The following is a 20,387-nucleotide window of genomic DNA, read 5'->3' as shown; positions in this document are numbered from 1 at the left end:
CCCTTGCCTATAAGTACATATAAAATGTATTCATTTATTTATTCCATGTGCTTTCTGGCTGTAACTCCTCCTAGGTTTTACACACTGGACGTATGAAGAAATAAATCAATGATATATATCTGACTGTACATTATTAGTTATCGGAGTAAACTGCCAAAAATAAACAAAGGGGAAACAAAGATTCTACTTGTCACTGGCATGGTTTCAGTTTTCAACTAATAACTCGAAACACATCAAATGTCCCTGAGATGAAATTAATCACACAGCACTAACACCACTGTCAATGCCTCAGTTTAGTCAGGCTGTGTACAGATAATAGCTACAGTATAGGTGTAGGAGTCATTTCTCATTTTCAAAAAGTCATATTCTAGAACATTCAGCACTGACAGAGAGGGGACGTGTCTGCTGTGGAGAGGACTAGGTCACCAACCATTAGCAAACCTTATTTGACCATGTCAAAACCCCTGGGATCTGATTAAAACAAAACAGCTGGGGCTTTAGTGAGTATTAATGACTGCAGATTTGTGCTGCTTCACAAAAATAAGTATGAAACAGAGCTAAACCAAACCTCTGGTCTGACTGAACAGATGTAGGCGGCCCCTATACCCTTCCAGGCTGTTACTATTTTCAGTATAGATCCCTAAGACGACCACTTACTCACAAGAAATACAACAGGTTTAGATGTGATGATGAAAAGATCTAAAAAAAAAGCCCATTCCATATATTAATGCTGTTTAGGGCTGCAACTAATGATTATTTTCATAATTGATTCATCTGTTGATCATTTTCCTTTCAAAACAAAACAAATTGTGTGTATGGGGTGTCAGATAGACCCATGGGGCAAATGGCCCATTTGCAGTGACCCAGGTTTGATTCCCCCCATGGTCCTTTGCTGTGTGTCTTCTCCCTTTCATGCTTCACTGTCCTGTTCAATAGGAGCAAATAAAAAAACAAGAAATATCAGAAATAATGTTACATATCAGTGTTCCCACCCCTGAGGAGATGATTCACAATTGTTTTGTCCATAATTGAAAATATTTAGTTAATGTGTTAGAGGAGCAAAGAAGCTGAACTCATGTGTTGTATTTAGTTTATAAAAATAACTCACTCTTCAAACGAATCACTTATCAAAATGCATATGTTTCCTTCTTTAATCTTTATTATCCATGTTGTGATGTGTAAAGTTGTCTTTTGTTGTCTTTCACAAGCTAATTTAAAAACAACACATTAGATAGATGAAATATACAATAAGATAAATAGATAAAACAAACAAACCCTTCCTATGTTTTTCCAATGACCTAAGAGTTGATTTGCAGTCGGCTCATTCAATAAATATCCTATCCTTTAAGTAATTTCTTAATTAATTTGTTTCTTAAAGCCAAAATGTGTGTCAATTTACCATTTTAGAATTGTGTCCTGACCAAAACACATCCTATTCTGAACTGAAGAAAACATATCACACAGTAATCCTTTTAAATGTTATTCAAATGAAAATGAGTAAACACAGAAAGTATACTTTTGCCTTTTTCTTTTATGAATTGAGTGCATGAATGAACTACAGACCCAGTAAATGACTGGTGTTGAGTTGAGTTGACATGTTTGTCTGCACCCACACAGCAAACAACTCTTTGAAACCTGAAAAGCTTTTCGCCTTCCACCTCCATCAAACAATGGACACATATCCAACAATACGAAGCATAAATTCAAAACAACCAGGTAACAAAATCCCATTAGCTACACTAATTATGGAATTAGATTTGTGTCAATATTTTCAAACTCTTTGTAAGAAGTAAATAAAATATCAATTTAATCATTCAAAAATATTGTATGGAGTGCAAAAAACAAGTGTATCTTCTTAAAAAGCGTTTGAAAATAAATAATTGTTTGCTTTTTTTTTTGACACAAATCTAATACCATACACTAATCAGCACAAAGCAGCTGATATTTACCACAACCAAAAGTCTGGACCAGCATACATCTGCATGTCAAATCAAAGTATGTATTATGTACCAAGTAATGCTGTATATTTGTGCTCTAACCATAGATTTTTTCCACGAGTGTTAATGGAGCTTAGCTTAGCTTCCACTATGTTTGCATATATGCAAACATAGTGGAAGCTAAAGCACCAATATTGTAAAACAATGAGATTTATCTTGGTGCTAAACACCTTTCCACCTTTCGGAAGCTGCTTCATGTACTGTTATGAAAGAAATATAAGCTTCAAACCAAAGCAGACAAACTGCCATAGACGTAATTTACTTGCTCTTCATTGACCTCACTCCATTTCCTATACATCCCGTCCACGGTGGAGCTTAGGATGGATTACACCACATCAGCCACAAATATGGATAGTCCACTGAGGCTTAACAATGATCTTGTCCACCAATTACTCGGAAAATAGATGTTAAGACAAATGCAGATAGAAATAGCTGGGGTGAGGGGGGGGGTTCAGAAAACATTAGCAACAAATGTATGTCAGATTCAGCATCAGGCACATGCGTAGTCTTCACTGACACATTAACCCTTCTGTCACCATTCTGTCACTTCTACCTACCAAAACTCCTAGACCGTTTGTGATTCCTACAAAATAAAAAAACTAAGGGAAAGCAGATAAATATACTTCGGAACGACCGTCCAATCAACCTAAATGGTTGAATGACTGCCAGATATCGAAAGTAGCACTTATCTTGGAAAAAGGGGCTGAAGAAGAAAATTTTTTGACAATTCTACAGCCATAATATCAAAATAAATCTATAGGTGGCCTGAATATCATGAATATCATTTAACAATGGGAGTCTTCAATTGAATAGGAAAATTGCAATCAATCCTGTAGTGCACATGAATTATTAGTGAGAAATGGGGGTCACCCATACAGAACACTTGATCAGCCAGTTATCTCTTGTAAGCAGATATCCAACAAGAGGTTTGCTTTATGCCAATTCCATTACAAACGGAGAGAAAAGCCTGCAACTGAGGAGTCACATTGACCATTTCAATCATCTGCCCAGAAACAAAAATACACAACAGAACCAAGTATACCAGACACAATATCTGACCCACATAAGTTTCACAAAGAGAAACTGATGAAAGGCTTTCTACATGGCAAACTTGTGGTGTAATGACAAATATGATAGAAGATATGGAGAATTACCTTTATTTGATAGTAGCCCTTTGATTAGAAACATAGATCATTTAAGAATAATGATTGCTTTTTTTTACAGCCAGAGTAGTGAACTGTGCAATTTTAGGACAAGTATCATAAGTGCTGTATGAAAGAATCTGCTAGACTTGGCGGATAATAGAACCAAGAGGTAAAGTTGTAATCTGCTTGCAATCTGAGAAGGGCATTTAGAAATCATGATGACATAAATGTTTATTCCCTTTCGTTATGTAAAGGAGTCAGGGGGAGTGGCCCAAACGTGGAGGGGATCATGGCTCCAGGTTATGTGTGTGCTGGTGAATCTGCAAGCCGTTGCATAAGATGCTTTTCGGACACATATGCTGTCCCAAGACCAAGAGATTTCTAAATACTAGTCATTAGTATGGTATGTGTTTGTATGTTGAATCGACAAATGATATTATGTTGTACATTTTTTTGCATTTGCAAAATCGGTAAATTTGTTGTTAAATTTACTCAAGATAAATAGTTACATTTGAAATTCAGTGGGGTTTTTAACCAGAAAGATCACATCCAATAGAGAGGACAAATTAACTTTTTCAAGTGCTCAGGTTAGGCAATTAGGCAGTGACACATGAACGTGTGCATGTGTGTACTTGTATTTGTTAACTCTTTAGAACCTAATGAGGCTGAAAGACTAGTTAGGTTTAGGGCTAAGACTTGAATTGTGGTTCAGTTAAGGTTAGGGTTAGGAATTAACTGGTTATAGTTAAGGTTAGGGATAACACTTTGTTTAGGCTGTCGTGTCCTAAGAACGCTTGTGTGTGTGTGTGTGTGTGATCCTAACCTAATACAGTACATGGCTATTAGGGCTGTCACACATCCTTTTATGTGTCACTTCTCCCCTGCCAATCTCTAAATAGATGGCCACTGGCAATAGCCATCAACAAGTAAGATTTACTCAAGGAATTGTCAGCAGGGATCAGTGGGATGGGTTTAATATTAAATGAACAGGCTCAGATTCTCCCTCCTCTGTGATTGGAAAACCTCAATTAATTAGAGCCTCAATTACTGCTTGGACAGACTGTCACCAATGCAAAGCACAAAAGGCTCAATCTCCACAGTGTTTCCATCCATTTGTGATGGACAAATGTGTCAATGAAATAAACACATCGTCTTCAAGCTCAGTTTCAGACAGCTGAAAAGTGTAAGTGTATCTGCCACTTAAATATACTCAACAGGCTGATGTGTTTCAATTATTTAATCAGCTAAATGTGACTGAGCTATAGCACAGTAGAGGGGGATGAGTGTTTGTGCAACAGATTACTTGGAGAACAGGACTTTTCAGAGGTCAGAGGTACTAAGATTGAGGTCAGAAGCAGCACGGCAGACTCAAAAAAAAGCTCTGATTATTTATTGCTGTACTGTCCACAGCCTAGGTCTACTTAAAGATGCACTTTAGCATATGTGTAATATACTATGGACTATAATATAAACTAACTGTTTCCAAATGATGTAGTAATATGTATAAAACAAAAACAAATTTGGAGCCTAACTTTACTTAATAAAAGAAAAAAAGAAACCCTCAACTCAGTGTATGATGATTCAGCTGAATGTAAACATAGTTCAATGAAGGACTTTCAACTGAAACATTATCATTCATACTTTCACCTAATCTTGTCTAAATCCATGTGCTTACGGCTTACTATGACGTCCACAACTAAACTGCGCGATACTTCAATGATCATAAAAGATCCTTCAGTCACATGTCAGGGGTTATTCTTTTTTGTTGATTTGTCCTCTTTTTGATGTGTTTTTCCCCAAAATGTCACTCTCCATTATACTGTTGTTTAGTCTAGACATTTTTAACTTACTGAACAAAATATTTACAATAATAATAACAAATCTATATCTTTGACATGCAATGTGCCAAAAACAATTTACTTGATCCATAAACTAGCACAGGTCCAGTTTGAAAGTTTATATTTAGGAAATTTCTTGGAAAATGTTTGATGTTTTTGTATTTTTAAAGTTCATTTTTGATGTATTCAGTTTATTTTACAGAATGAGGGAGTATAAATGGCATTGTTTATACAGTCTAGTCTGGCATGCTTCTCAGTCCCACTTCCAATCATTACACCATGCAAAAAAAACAACAGCTTTTTAGTAGACAGAGCATATGAAAACAAACAACGGAGAGGTGGTGCTCTTAAGGGGCACTTAGTAATATGATTAATGTAAGTTGTCTTAGCAGTGGGTCACTGTGCTCTTTGGCAGGTCATGTTAGCAGCATGGAGAAGGACGCTCCCATGTTTCATGCATGAGGTTGCTAAATTTGTTGACAGTGAGGATGACCAGAAAAGACCAAGCTCATTATTGAGGCCAAAGGTGTGGTTGACCAAATCAGCATGACCTGTTTCTATTGGCTTTAAACAGCCACAGACGACCGGCAGGCCACAGACACCTCTCCTTTTGTTACTGGGAACAAGAACCTAATACTGGAAGGAGCTGCACTAGATATAATTAACGGGAAGAGGGACAAGAGCAAACGGAAAGACAGTTTACAGACCCATGTTGCCTGAATCAGATACTTATCTTGTCTCTTGGTAGGTTTTTAACAGCTTTTACCACAAATGTACGTCGTTACGTCATTACGATGTGATTACTTATTTGCCTGTAGTTTGCACGTAGCAGAAACATCTCAATGTGATTTCTCGTTCTTTTTTTAATTAAATGCTGAACTGATGACTGCATTGTGTTCTTCACACAAGTTTGTCAACTTGTGTGGTGCTCTGTTGGGATGTCTAGTTGTCAACTCGTCCTGTACTTCACCTGACGTCAAATGACCGGATGTCAAATCAGTATACAATGAACCAGACAGGTACTCACACAAGGAAGTGGTAGAGGAAGCATTTCAGTCCAGCAGGTCTCTCAAGAAAGTTGTAAACATCCCCCTGCATGCTAGTCTTGATGTAAGGGCTCTGGAAATCCTTTTGATGGTGATGCAGCCAGCTCGAACGAGGGAGAGGTGGTGGGACAGAGGTGGTAGAAGACTGGTCAGGTACTATCTGCAGCACTGGGTCCTTTGTGTCTGCTGGTGGACAGCAGGGAATGCCTGATCCATTATTCACTGCTGTGGGGTCCAGTTCCAGTGAAACAGGAGAGTAGTGGCTTCTGTCAGGTGGAGGAGCCCGTCCAGCAGCACTCCTGGCTTTAGCGTCGGTGGAGGCTGCAAGGTCAACATCCATCTCCTCGTCCATGCTGAGGCTAGTGCTGGCATATCCATTGGGACTGCAGCTTAGGAAGGAGCTCCCCAACCTGCTGCCATAGTCCCTCTGCACATGGCACGACATGTGGAAGGACCGTGCCCGTCTTTCCTCCATCTCGCCCCACAGTGTGATCCAGGTCTGTTCAGTGGGGGCCAAGGGAGTCTTAAAAGAACTGGGAAGTTCTGGAGGTTTGTATCCAAGGACCAGGAAGAAGAGCCCCACAGGATAAGACACCTAGCCAGGCACGGCTAGCTACCCACTACAGAAAAGAGCTTGGGCTGCTGAGTTTCAAGAGAGTCCATACCTGCAATGAAAGAGAGGACATGAGTCATGAGGAAAGCCTACGCCTCCTTCACCAATGACAGTGACTACGTTCAATCAGCATCGGATTATGAAAAACATTGTTATATGAACGGTGTACAGCTTAGTATGCTGAACAACAATTAGCACTAATCATTGTATAACAGTCCTACTTCTAGTTTGAGAATGTATTTTTTTTGGTTTGTTTTTTTAACAAAAAAGGTTGGATATATACAAAAAGAGGAGACTGAAATTTGAGTAGTTGCATTCTATGAACCTATGCAAATGGTTATGGGCTTCTACACTATGATTATGACCTGGGAACATTAAAAATGCATACTGTAGCAGCCACAAGTCAGAAAACAATGTGATTTCCACTAAATTCCTTGCTGAGAATTTGTTATGTATTGTAAAAACAGGATCCTGTTGTTCTTGATGGATTTCAAAATCAGCCTTGTATGTCATCTGGCGAGGTAAAAGTAAACACACAGCAGGCACTCTGCCTACATGTACAGAGAAATAATCACATTTTAAGTTACTACATTAAAGCTACATTACAGTCCACAAGTGTTCGCAAAACATGTCACATCAGAGAAGCTTAATCAATGTGCTGCCAAACAAAACTGATTGATAATGTGGGTATGGAATGAGTAATTGTTTTGTTTGTCACTCAGTGTGGATGTTATTTAAGAATGCACAGTTTTAAGTGTCATATACACAATTTTATATACATATATTATGAACCTAAACTTTGAAACGCTGCATTTGACACTTAAAAACTGTGCAAAAAATCATATGATAGACTCTGAGTGTGGATATAGCATATATTCTTTAAATGAGTATCTATTGTTAGGACATAGATTCTTCGATGCAATTAAACATGGAGCGGATAGGTTACAGTAAATGCCATAAATCCACACATAAAAGCTATAATAAGTGACTATGAATTCAATAATTTAACCTATACCAACAAAATAACTAAATAAATAAGCAAGCTTAACATTAGATAGGAAAGAGAAGCAGGTGGTTTACTTTGCACATAACTCAAACTAGGGGTAGATCCTAAATAGTGTGTCTAATATGAACATAAACAAATACCTACTTATTATAACACTTTACTGCCTCTACAGCAGGCGATGTTAAATTATTTACTGTAGGCTATGTAAATACGTTGCTCAGTGTCTTCTCTGCCAGGCAATGTGAGTTTTTCCGTGCCTAAATGGATCGGAAAAAGTCTCATCAGACAAGAGAGGTGGACTAATTGGAGACAGCCATCCCCGTCCATATCTGTCCTCAACTATGAATGAAGCGATGACAGGAGCCACACGCGCTGCTATCTCTTTGTAGATAGAGTTTCTGTGCCCATAAAACCAACCCCAACGTCAAGGAGGGATAAACAATGAACTTATCAGACGTGTATTAGGCTACTGTGGGACTCTACGGTTACAATGTATTGTGGGACTTTCCGTTAAACTGAATCGAGTTAAGGGAAGTGAATGAGTGACAGCACGAGGGTTTTATCTCAACCCACACATGCTGTTATATATTATTTTTCTTCTATTACACACATTTAGCTGTACTTGCGACGTTAATGTTTGTTTAATGAAGCTGCATCAAATATTAAGTCAATATTTGCATTAATTACAGTTGGTTCTATTCGCAGCTGACACCTTGAATAATCACACAAATGATGATGTGTCAAATCCACTCTTACCTTTAACTTTAGAAGTACATTTCAAGTTGAAGTCGGTGACAAAATAATATGCCAGGCAAAACATAAATAAATATATATATAAATACACGCAACAGGTTGGTCGTGTTTTCCTTAAAAAGAAAAAAAATACAGTCAAAAATCGACTTAAACAGTCGACCAGTACTCAGTAAACACCTGTAATGTGGCGCGAATGCAGTGAAAGTCGGACTCGTCCATCTGCTACTGTCTGCACGATCAGTGTCTTTGAAGTGCATCGCAGCTCCAGCCTGCTGGACCAATGTTGCGTTCAAGGGTTACGGCAAAAATTGGTTTTCGCCATATGAGCCAGGCTATCGCCAGAAGCTTGGGGAGTGTTTGTGTGCAGCAACACGAATAACGATTTTACGAGGGTGTTTGAACTCACCAAGTGTTTCAAAAATCCAGCAGCTGGTGGACAGACAGCCGCTGGTCACGTGTATACAAACCTAATACCTCAGTGTAAATATATTTTTTAATTCTAAATCTTAATTCTTCACCAAAACAGTTTTGGGGAAAAAAATATGATATGGTATATTCGTTCAACTGACAGAAAACTATTTGACAAGAAAAATAAAAATACATTTGTTTTGTTTTTACAAAATATATTGTTCACTATGGTGGGGGGTAAACATGTCCGTCTGACCCAAGTAATATGGATTAAAGCTGAAGTAGTTATTAATGAGCCTTTGGAGCTCGTTCGTTGTCTGATTTCACCTGTAGGAGCCGCTAACATTCGCTCTACACCAGGTTAAACCATTCGCAATCCCTTTGCCTTTTGTCCCCTCGCTGGCTCCTGTAGTCATTGGGAAAACATGGCGACACACACAGGCAAAGTGATTCTGAGCCTGGGTCGGATCAATGTTGTTGGTCTTGGAGTTAAGACGACAGTGAGCAGCGTCACCTACGCGACAGCTTTGTCTACAAACCGCTCTGCTCGAAATGAGGGTGAGTTTTATTGTCGCCGCACTGAAGTACACGCTGATACCACAAAGCTATGTGCTAAGCTAACTGGAGGAAATGCTGTTTCTAAGGACAGCTGAGGAGCCGCCTCCTGTACTCTGACAGGCGCACACATGGTGATACTGCCTTTACCAACACGACTGAGTGACTAGTTTAACAACTAGTTGCATGATATTACTTCACCAGTTGAGGTGTAGCTGCCGTTAACCGGTGCATTATATCACGACCTGGCTCCCATTTCCTGTCTGTCTTTAGCATTATTATATACAGCAGTGGCGTGCACAGACATTTGGAAGGGCAGGGGCTAAAATTAAAAGGGCACTTTTCTCCACTAGAAAGACACTCCTTTAGAAATGATCTTTTATTTATATACATATATGTGTATAACATTTGCTTTTATTACATTATGTTGTATTTGGCCAAACTTGAATGACCAAATCATACATTCTATACTTGCAGGCCGTCTTGATGGACAAGGTAAAGGACCCTTTTCCAGAAAACCCAAGAGACTTGTAAGTGTGCTTCATTTTGTTTTCCAGCGTTGTCTATCGCTAACAAGATGAATGTTTTTAAATGAAAAAGTAAATGTATAATAGTATATAATATATAATATAATAGACTATCTAGATGGGATGGTGCTGCAAACAATGGTGAGTCTTTTTTGCCATTGATAAAGCTTCCTGTGTTTTTGCTTTTTGATATCAGGCCAAGGAGCCCAGGACAGCAGAGATGTCAGTGGAGCAGGACTGGACTGCAGTTTATCCATCAGCCAAGCCCTTTAGACCAAATGCTGTCCCCCTACCTGTGAGGATGGGCTACCCTGTGAAGCGAGGTGTTCCCCCAGAGAAGAAAGGCAACCTGGAGCTAATTAAGGTCAGAGCTCATAACTTCCACTCTGTAAGGATGGGGATTAATGGTGAACAAACTGTTGATGGCAGCTTTAGATATTTAAGAAGAAACGAGGGGAAAAAAAAGCTTAATTCTTCAGATAGCATAAGTAAATACACAGCAAATAGAAATACCAATTGGATTGATGAAAGCTGCATTACTATTTGCAAAGTCAAACTCAATGAGCTTGTTTGCAAATTACATAGGAGTTACTATGAAATTAGCAAAATAGTGTCATAATTTGCATGGCAATCATCAATTTTATTTTAGCATGTATTTTTTAATTGATGTTACAAATAAACATGAAACCTTTTTTTTGCATTAGCATAAAAAATGTATTGACATTTCAGTCCACTAGATTGTGTAGAAACACTAGATTGTGCCAAGTGCTCCCTCTCAATAGAGCTGTAGTGCGAGTATATTGCAATATCACGCAAATACTCAATATTTTGCATTATTATGATAATAACGCACGGTGGCCTTGTTTCTGTGCTCGTTTAAGTGTCTGCTGTGTCCAGACACCAGCTGCTCTCTGGACTTGAGCCACTTGCAGATCTACTACTTTTACCCACTGCACTGCACAATCTATTGGTTTTATAATCTCACTCTGCCAGGATGGACTACACCGCTGCACATATGTACATATTTTTCTCATATTAATGATTTTAGAACCATGACTAGATTTTGTGCTTTTTTTTTTTCTAACCCGAAGAGATTAGTTTTGATGATATCCATTTGGAATGCATTACGTAAAGGATCATATGAGGATTTGTTTGCCACTCCGGTAACAGATCCATGTTAATTCTTAAAACTGTCCTTTTTTGATTTTAGCTTGCACTTTGAATTCTGAGATATTAAAACTTAATATGTTCATGTTTTCTTTCACATTCGTTCACTTGAGAATTCACATAACCTCTCCTATCACTTTCAGATCCCGAACTTTCTGCATCTGACACCAGCAGCCATCAAGAAGCACTGTCAAGCTCTGAAACGTAAGTTCTTCATTTAAATCTTGCAGCAATTATTAAGAAAAAAATTCTTAAAATATACATATTTGTGAAACGGTCTTTCTGTGCCATCAGCTTTCTGCACAGAATGGCCATCAGCCTTGGACAATGATGACAAATGTGACGAGCACTTTCCCATTAAAGTCACAAGCACAGACTATGTTTCTGCAGGCCCATCTGTCAGAAACCCTTCAGCTCGTATTGTTCACCTCAAAGTGAGTTGTTGTTTTTTGCCATATCATTCTTTTTCCCGTACAGTTTGTCTTTTGACTTAAATTCTCTCTCTTGGTGAAATTGAATAATGTTTTGTCAATAGATGATATGTCGAGTGTGGAAAACCTGACATGTAAAATGAGATTAGAGATTTAAGAGGGATGTATTATCACCAGCTGACATCATGTCACTGTGACTCATCTTGAGAGATGTTCGTTGTCCACCGACCTTGAACCTAAGAAATTATACCACCAAGTCCACAGAGATTAGTCCTAGAGAATTGCTTTTCATTCATACAAGAATGTTCTTAGACTCTAATGTTGATCATGTGTTAATTTTAGGTTTTAGAAGAAAGCTAAAAAAAAAACAGCAATGTATTTTCATAGAAATGTGTAATAAATGTTGATATATTTGTTGAGGCATTCTAATGTTCCTCTTAATCCCCACCCCAAAACCCACTAATCCATAGATTTGCAATATTCTCCACAGACCAGAGCCACACATAAAAACATGTAATTACCACAGTTAAGAAAATAATCACAAACGCATCCAAAGAGGAGTCGAGGTTATCAAACACAATGTATTTTTTTTGAAAAAGGTGCTATATATATCCTATTTGTGAATAAAAATGCTGCTTTCATCCTCGACATAGAAACTTAAGAGTCTGGAACCTCATTCTTGACACATTGACACATTTGTGAAAAGGTATATTTGTGTCATTTTTACCATTAATCATCAGCCATCTGCTCCACTTACACTTGGCCCTAGATTATATCAGCAAGGTAGGAATTACTGACATTAATCCCACTGGATTAGGATAGAAAGATTGGGAAGTAAATCTCACACCATTTGACAGTTCAATAAATCGAGGCCATGTTTTGACTTCTTCAGTAAGTATTGATTGAATGTTTGAACAAATCAAAGAGATGATGTAAAAGTAGTTAGTGATGAGACTGGCAGGTTTAATCCATGCATGTTTGTCCAGCCACTGCAAAGTGATTTCACCCATGTACTGTCTTCACACCAAGCATAGATTATAGAAAACATCCACAGATATACCTTGTATTAACCACAAATGCTTCCTTGTTGCATTGTGTGTGTATATACACAAGTATGTAAGTCAAAGCCTTAAAAAACAATCTGATCAAGGAATAATCTGTTTTTCATCTACAAACTCTGCAAGGGGCTTAGTGGTTGTTCTCAGCCACAGGGTGAACGCTGTGATTTTGTCTGTGAAAAGTATTTTAATCACCATAGTCATAGCTCTACATCTTACTATAAAGGGGGGGTGGGGGGATTTATAGCCTTCTGTCCATCAAAAGTACTTGAGCCCATCTTGGCTCCCATGTTTTGTTTTGTTTTTAAATGAGGTGTGTTCAGGTGCGTGTTGAAGCATTGTTCTCTTTGGGAGATGGAAATGACAATAACTTGGTTTAAAGCCAGTGGCAAATTATTTATTCAAGATAATGATATGCTCTGCTTGATGCAAAGACTACATTTCTACACAGACAGAAGAAAAATAATGATTATTAAATGATAATGTTTCCATCACAAAGGTTAATGTCATTTACATGTGTAATAGATTTGTTTATGTTTCTCATGTGATCTTTGGTGTCATTTCCTACACAGGTAAAACTATCCAGTCTGAATCTGGACGACCACGCACGCAAGAAGATTGTCAAACTTGTTGGGGAGAGATACTGCAAACGTACCGACATGCTCACCATCACAACCAACAGGTGAACAGTGCTTGATATCAAACAGTAAATTGTTTCCATACAGCGGTCTTTGGCCAGCCATCTACAATAATGCAAAATAGTTCATAGCTAACCTATGTTTCTTTTCTCTTTGTTTGGGATTAAAGCTGTAGTGCGTTACATTTAAATATAAAAGAATGTCACACAGTGCTGACAAAGTCTATCAACTCCACGTGACTGTGTGTTTGTGTCTATGGCAAAGTCCTTGCGCTGCACAATGTGGCGTATTTTTATCAAGTGCATTTTACTTTGACTGAGTTGGCAGAGGCACATAGACACTCTCATACAGCAGAAGTGGATTCTACTACTAAGGACTTTTGATTGAGTTGTAGTTCAAAATACTAATACTAAAGTGAAGGAAAAAAATGCTTAAATCTCTTCCCTTTTTTCCTTTAACTCCTTCCCTCTTTCAGCTGCCCACTGAGAAAACAGAATTACGACTATGCCATGTACCTGCTGACTGTCCTGTATCATGAGTCTTGGGTGAGTAGGAACATTTGCTCTCCCTTAAGGTTTGTCTGCTACATCAGACTGAATGGAGAGGGAGAAATAATCCCCTCATAAGCAATCTCCAGAATGATTAATTGAGAAAGCACCAGTTAAGTCTAATAGTGAGGCTTTTTCATCCAGACCTTTTAAAGAGCCTTATTCAGCCTGTGACTTGCGTCATGACTGTGGGCTTTTCTTCAGTCTCTCTTTTTGTTTGCTGATTTTCATCGTCTTTGAACAAGAACCCATTCATTATAGGCCACTTGGTCTCTGGCATTACCTATGCTGATGACCCACTGTTCTGTTCCTTCAGTGCATTAGTGTAAAGAGTTTGTGAGAGCAGGCGAATCATAAAGGCTGATGCATGTATGTGTTATGTAATTAAATTACAATAAGTGCAGAGGAGTTATACAGGTGGTACATGTGTTTTAGCTTGAGTCTATTATAGTGATGGTGACACTGTACTGCTGGCACATCACCCCTTTTACCAGGGGAATCCTCGGACAGCAAACAGTAACATTGTCCGGGTTGACATTTCCTCACAGATGTGGAAGAAAACACCCTCCCTATCAGGTGTTGACCTTGATAGGCATTTGTATTAAGAATAAGTGTAGAAGTCTGGCCCAGGCCATAAGCTCATGCACTCATCACATGAATTTGCAGCCAGCCCCATCAACTAAAATGACTTCCCCTATTGTGCAACCTCTGTGTTTTCCTTTTCCCGTAATGGCTTAGTCACATTAACGGAAAATCTTTCAGCTGGGAAAGGTGTCAGAGCCAGCAAGCAGAATACTGTCCACTGCCCTTTTGGACACACAATGGAAGGCACAGTGCTTGTCCAGTAGGCTTTTGAAAGTTGTGAGAGTGGCGTAGCGTTCAGGTTGTAACGGTAGCCCACAAAGAGTCCAATTGTTTGCGGTCACTGAGGTGATATTATCTCTCCACTCAGGGAGACAGACCTTCACTGCTAATTCCAGTGTGTGCTAATCCAGGCCAGCGTTGAGGCTGACTGCTCAAAGCTGCCTCTAACATCGAGGGGCATTTACCACTAGAGGCACTCAATTTTGTTTTGTGCCTTCGTGTCCATTGGTACTTTTTCCCTCACTGAAAACGTAAATGGTATTAATCAGGGAAACTAAGTGCTAACTAGCTGGTTTTCTCCTGCTATGTTATTACTTATTCACTTACTTAAATGTGCACTGTGTCTACAGATCCTTCATCTCTGAAAGGCCCATTGCATATGGTTTTATTAGATGTTTGCTCTTTCAAGGGTAGACACTGCTCTATTCCCAGGTATCCATTGCTCCTCACTCACTATTGCCTGGACTCTTTCCAGACGGGATGTAAGGTGGACCAGATATTTATAGCGATAATGATGGTCATTAACCTCAAACCCCTTGAAGAGCAGTAAAGCTGTGGCTCAGTCTTTGACCTGCCTTACACTGCTGCACAATGGAGCCTGTTGTTCTACCAGGAATGAGGCGATAGCTAGACGAGCAGCAAACGGCGATACATATGGAGCATCAAAGAAAGGGCAACCCTCGTACTTGTACATATGTTGCCATACTCTCTTAAGTAGAGATCGACCCTGAACCTCACACGCTTACTGTAAACATACACCTTAATGTTTAGTTGGTACAGATACATCTCTCAGCTGAATGTGAAGGTGACGTGCTGCTGTCGTTCCTTTTAGAAAATCGAAGCCTGGGAGGCTGAGAAGACCGTAGCAGACATGGAGGAGTACAGCTGGGAGGACAGCCCATCTCAAAAGAACATCATTGATTTGTTGTTGCGCCTGAAAGTGGCCGAGGGTGGAGAAGTGGAGGAAGAGCAAGAGCTGCTGAAAAGCGGAGAAGTGCAGGAGTATAAGGACTCTGTCACAAGACTGAAGAATGAAGCAGCAAGCGAAAGTTCCACGCTTCAGTACAAGGAGGCTGTCAAGAAAGTATTCAATCTGTGATACAGAGTTATGTACTAATGCAACAGGATCGACCAAATCTTTTTGAATTGTATAATATACTCCCGTCTACATAACAATGACACAAACAAGGTCAGTCTACATAATTATTATTCCAATGTACATCAGGATTCTTCACCTTCATGGGTCTCAACTACTGTATTTATTCTTAAAAATAAATCTGCTGTTGTGTCAGATACAGGACATTGTTCTTTCATACAAAAATAAAAGTGATGTTTGTTATTAGGGAGTGTTCTGTCTCTTGAAGTTCATGATCAAGTTCTTGATGGGTAAAGCATTTGTGTAATAGAAGCCCCATTCAGTCAGTTCTGAGCCCATCCCACTGTCGTCACTGTCAGGGCGAGTGATGCAAATCAGGCCGTGTAGGATGAAAGGATGCTTTCTTATGCAGACTGTTGAAAAGTACTTCACCCTACTTAAAAAGTTTTTGGTCTGTGAACTTTTAGGTCAGGAGAAACCCAATGCACTGAGATGCAGGAAGGTTAAATGCCGAAGGATACAAGGCAAAGAAAGATTCTCAAATGACAGCACATCGCAGTCTGAAAAACCTTTGTATTGTAGTTGGCGGCGGTTTTGCCACTAAAGACATTGGTTGAAAAAGTGCATCAGACTAAGATCAGCCAAATGTGCACGATAATGGAAGTCATCGGGTCAGAAGTGAAACACAAACATGATAAATATGATTTTGGCAAATCGTTCAAGCCATTAAATGCATGCTCTGTTCAAATATATTATCACTGCATCAGTTTACAGTAACTATTTTCATTTCTATGTGCTTAAAAGAAAGCAATGCAAGTTTTTATCTTCTTACAAGCTGAATATTTTTCTGCAAAAACTATGGTTTCACAAGAATAAAAACCATGTAAAACAAGAAGAAAAATTTAGTTTGGTATATTTGTTCCTTTCAGGACGTCTCTCTGACGAGCACGTACTTTATCAGGCGCATGGAGCCTCTTTTTCCTCTCCATGACGTTCGATAGCGTCCCATCCTCTTTCTCTGACCCCTCCAGCTCACCACCAGCAGAATGGAGCAACAGCAACTGAGCAGAATTGTGATACAAGCGGCCACTGCAACCAGTAAAGTATGAGCGGCTGCGTGCCACCCAGGTCCCTCTGAAATATCCTCTCCACTGACTCCCTCATCACCTATAGTGTGGTTCCTCCCCACTGTGTCCTTTGTGTCATTAGGGTATTGCTTGCTGACCTCTGTGAGGTCCGTACTAGCTGTGGTGGTTGGAGAGCTGGTGGCGGACTGAGAGGAACTGGTGGTGTCAGGTTGGGGAGCGGTGGATGTGAAGGGCTGTGCAGTTGTCGTGGAAAATACAGGATTTGTGTCAGGATTGCTCCTGCTGAGGGAAGTGTCAGTGATGGTTGAAGATGATGTCATAAAGCTGGATGCAGGAGCATTGGTGGTGGAGGTGGTGGCAGTGGTGGCTGGAGGGGTTGTTTGCATGTGGCTCCACAGGTCTGTGAGAGCAGTAGGTGAAATGGAAGTAAAAACAGATGTAGTTGTGGAAGGACGATTTGGGCTGTGCAGCATAGAAGCACCAGCGGTGCTGAGCGCCTCGCTCGCTGTGGTGTTCGCTTTGACGGTGGGAGCAGGCGTTGGAGGCAGGGCAGCAGGTGGAGGCGGGTGTAAGAAGTGGCGTTTGTCCGACGGCAGCGGCTCCGAGACGTTGGCCCGACTGAAGATGTGGGGTAACAAGCGCACGTTGGACGTAAAATACTTTCCAAACACAAGCAGGTCAGGATCCACACCTTGGACAGTAAAAGGTGAAATTAATAATTAAAACATTAATAATAATAAAGAATTGTTTTCTACTTTTAAAAAAGAAAAAAATACTGATTAAATTAAGACTAAATGTAACAGTCACGTAGAATAACTTTACCAGCAAGAGCAAATACCACAAGTGTGCTTATTGTTGTAATACTGAAATAAATAAATATACATATCCATACACACACACACACACACACAAATGTATTGAACCATTTGTTATAAATAAGATAAAACATAAATATTTCAAAAACTAAAAATGTTATTTGGTAAATAAACTGAATTCACCTTTTTATACCCAAATTTGAGCTTTTGACTTAATCAAGTCTAACATTCAACCACACAAACTCAAGTAAATAACTATAATTTTACATCTTAATCAAGAAATAATAATGTGCTTTAGTATTTCTACTGTGGTATGTTTTGTTAAACATTAAATTTGAATTCCTGGATAACAATAATATTTATATTTTAGCATTAAAAATATAATTCTGGCTCTACATACTGGTGTATTAACTATTACACAAACATAAACAATTATTGTTATAATTGTCAATGCTGTTAATTTAGGACAGCTGTGGCTTTGGGTGGTGGTATATTACATATTGTTAAGCACTGTATACATAAATGTATACACACACTTGCCACTTTTGTGTGTTTGTTGTAGTTTAAAGGAGGGAGCATTTAAACAGATGTGTTTTGGATTTAACAAGTCAAAGTAACAAAGTAAAGTAACTTATTATTCAAACTAATGTATGACTGAATTAAAAATTCCATATTCCTTTAAAAATGCAGCAGGATCAAAATTGGCACAAATTTGGAATAATCCACACAGAAACTGAGGTCCTTCATTAAATGTACTTCTTAGTTTACCACTACTGCTTGTGGTAATGCATTATTATTAGTAGTAAATATATATATATATATATATATACACACACACACACAAATATATATAATCCCAGATTATATACCATGAATTACTAATTAAAACTGCCCCAACATACCCTTAGTAACATTGTAGAGGACAACGTTTCCTCTGTGGCTGAGGATGCAGCTCTCCAGAGTTGGACAGTGCAGGTGGAAACAGTTGATGTTCTCTTGAGCGGCATCATAATGAAAAATGGCCAAGTTACAGGAGACTGTGGGAGGAAAACAGATGATCAACCTGTGATGAAGGAGAAGGAAACGTGCGACGATAATAAGTTAAAAAACAACAACAAAATACTCACAGTTTCTGGTGAGGCAACAGGTGCGGCTGCATTTCAGCGCCGTCTCCTCCTGGTAATTATTGAGGAGCTGAGCTCCTCTCCGCTGTGACTCCTCGATGTCGATGAAAATTCCCGGGAAGCGGCGGATCCAGCAGTTTTTATAATAAGCCGTGGGTGAGCACCTCGACTCAGTGTGACACACCACACTCAGAACCGTGAGCAAACCCCATGTGACGTTCATTGCGCGTAATGGAGATCAGACCATGTTAAAATGCAACGCGAACACAGCAGCAACATGTCTGAGGAGCTGCTGAGTCCGAGCTGACACAGACAGGTATGAACTGATGACGAGTCAGTGCGGTTCGGTTTTTACTGCTATCAGTTATTCCTCTGCAGGTGAGTCACAGTTACGCACCTGGAGGAGGTGGAGCCGCGCGCAACGTTTGGGTAAATGTACTAGTGACTCAGTCTGCTCTTTCGGCTCCCCAACGGCTCCTCATTTGACCACTTATACATTTTATAATTCAGTCAAATAAGCGCTGTTTTGACTTGTTTTCACTTAATATATGTACATTACCTGGTTGGTTCTTGATAGGCCTTTAAGCTCAGGCCTGAGTCTCTTTGAAATGACATATAGTTCTAGGTTTAGTTCTGTGTTTAAATAGAAAATTAGAATAAAGGCAAACTTTTAATTGTTATTAATCTAGATTAAAGTGTGAGATTTCAAAGTGTGAGATTAATTAGTTAATTTCTTTGACATCTATTGATAGCCCTAATCTTTGTGTTTCTCAAACCTTTTCAGACCAAGGACCAGTTAACCCATAGAAAAACACTCATGGACCACCTAATTCAACATAGCCTCAAAACAATATGCCAACTTCCTCCTAAAATGAACTAGTTGATTTGATATTGAAAACAACACATGTTGCAGGCAGTTTGAGACACACCGAAATTAAAACAGTGACATTTTACATTTTAAAACATGATATGTTACTTGCTTGTCACCTCGTGGACCACTAGGGGTGGCTCACGGACCACCAGTGGTCCAGGGACCACACTTTGAGAAAGGCTGGTATACAGGCATGGGGTGGACACAGTAAATACTTATTTACTACACAGCAAAAACAATAAATGAGTTGATTACGATCACACAAAATCACTATACAATAAATTAGGGTAAAAAGAAAGGTTTGCTCTTTTAAACTGAGCCTCATCACATCACACTGAAATAAAACTTGCCCCAGTTTCAGCAGGAACTAGTCTATAAATATCAATCACTTCTATTCTCCAGTGGACAAAAACAGTCTGTTTCAGCTCAGTCAGACACCTCAGATTGGATTTTCCCAAAATTGTAACAATCTGCCTTAATTCCTTAGATGGGATTATCAGAATAAGCCCTCTCTGCATCCTGCTTTTGGATTTGCCACATCTGTTTGTCTGCTTCTCTCCATCCTCTGAGGGTTGATCTCTCCTTTACAGTAATACATTTTCCCTTTACACCCAGGAGGTGATACATTCTAGTTTATATGTTACAACTTAAGATAAAACAGCTATAAAATGGTTTTAATACTCCAACACAAAACTGAAAGGATATAAGAGAATTTCATCAGATTTAGCTGACATTAAAATGTTTTATTAAGATTTTAAAATGTAGATTTTCTCTTTTAAGAAATGAGCACAATATCTGT

General features: G+C 39.1%; 3 protein-coding genes across 5 annotated transcripts in view; 1 reads left to right on the top strand and 2 right to left on the bottom strand.

Moving 5' to 3' along the window:
* Positions 1-8,646, bottom strand: part of kcnq1.2 (potassium voltage-gated channel, KQT-like subfamily, member 1.2) — a 141,834-nt gene extending 133,188 nt beyond the window's left edge. For all 3 annotated transcript variants that reach the window (XM_044036366.1, XM_044036367.1, XM_044036368.1), the window contains exons 1-2: positions 8,402-8,646; positions 6,008-6,691 (exon numbers count right to left, since the gene is read on the bottom strand). In XM_044036366.1, coding sequence (XP_043892301.1) covers positions 6,008-6,501 — 494 coding nt within the window. In that variant the 5' untranslated portion in view covers positions 6,502-6,691; positions 8,402-8,646. The remainder of the gene's footprint in view (positions 1-6,007; positions 6,692-8,401) is intronic.
* Positions 8,647-9,196: 550 nt separating this feature from the next.
* Positions 9,197-15,936, top strand: mrps35 (mitochondrial ribosomal protein S35). The gene is made up of 8 exons (XM_044036386.1): positions 9,197-9,364; positions 9,839-9,891; positions 10,085-10,252; positions 11,199-11,259; positions 11,350-11,489; positions 13,117-13,226; positions 13,658-13,727; positions 15,427-15,936. The coding sequence occupies exons 1-8, from the start codon at positions 9,232-9,234 to the stop codon at positions 15,691-15,693; spliced, it is 1,002 nt and encodes a 333-aa protein (XP_043892321.1). The 5' UTR covers positions 9,197-9,231; the 3' UTR covers positions 15,694-15,936.
* A 307-nt stretch (positions 15,937-16,243) lies between these two features.
* LOC122776040 (MANSC domain-containing protein 4-like) lies at positions 16,244-18,940 on the bottom strand. Its single transcript, XM_044036379.1, has 3 exons — positions 18,721-18,940; positions 18,496-18,630; positions 16,244-17,469 (listed from the first exon to the last, which is right to left on the bottom strand). The coding sequence occupies exons 1-3, from the start codon at positions 18,938-18,940 to the stop codon at positions 16,616-16,618; spliced, it is 1,209 nt and encodes a 402-aa protein (XP_043892314.1). The 3' UTR covers positions 16,244-16,615.
* Positions 18,941-20,387: the final 1,447 nt, after the last annotated feature.

Source organism: Solea senegalensis, linkage group LG10, assembly GCF_019176455.1.
Source record: "Solea senegalensis isolate Sse05_10M linkage group LG10, IFAPA_SoseM_1, whole genome shotgun sequence".
NCBI lineage: Eukaryota > Metazoa > Chordata > Actinopteri > Pleuronectiformes > Soleidae > Solea > Solea senegalensis.
The sequence above is the reverse complement of the archived record's forward strand: the minus strand, read 5'-3'. Positions and strand labels throughout refer to the sequence as shown.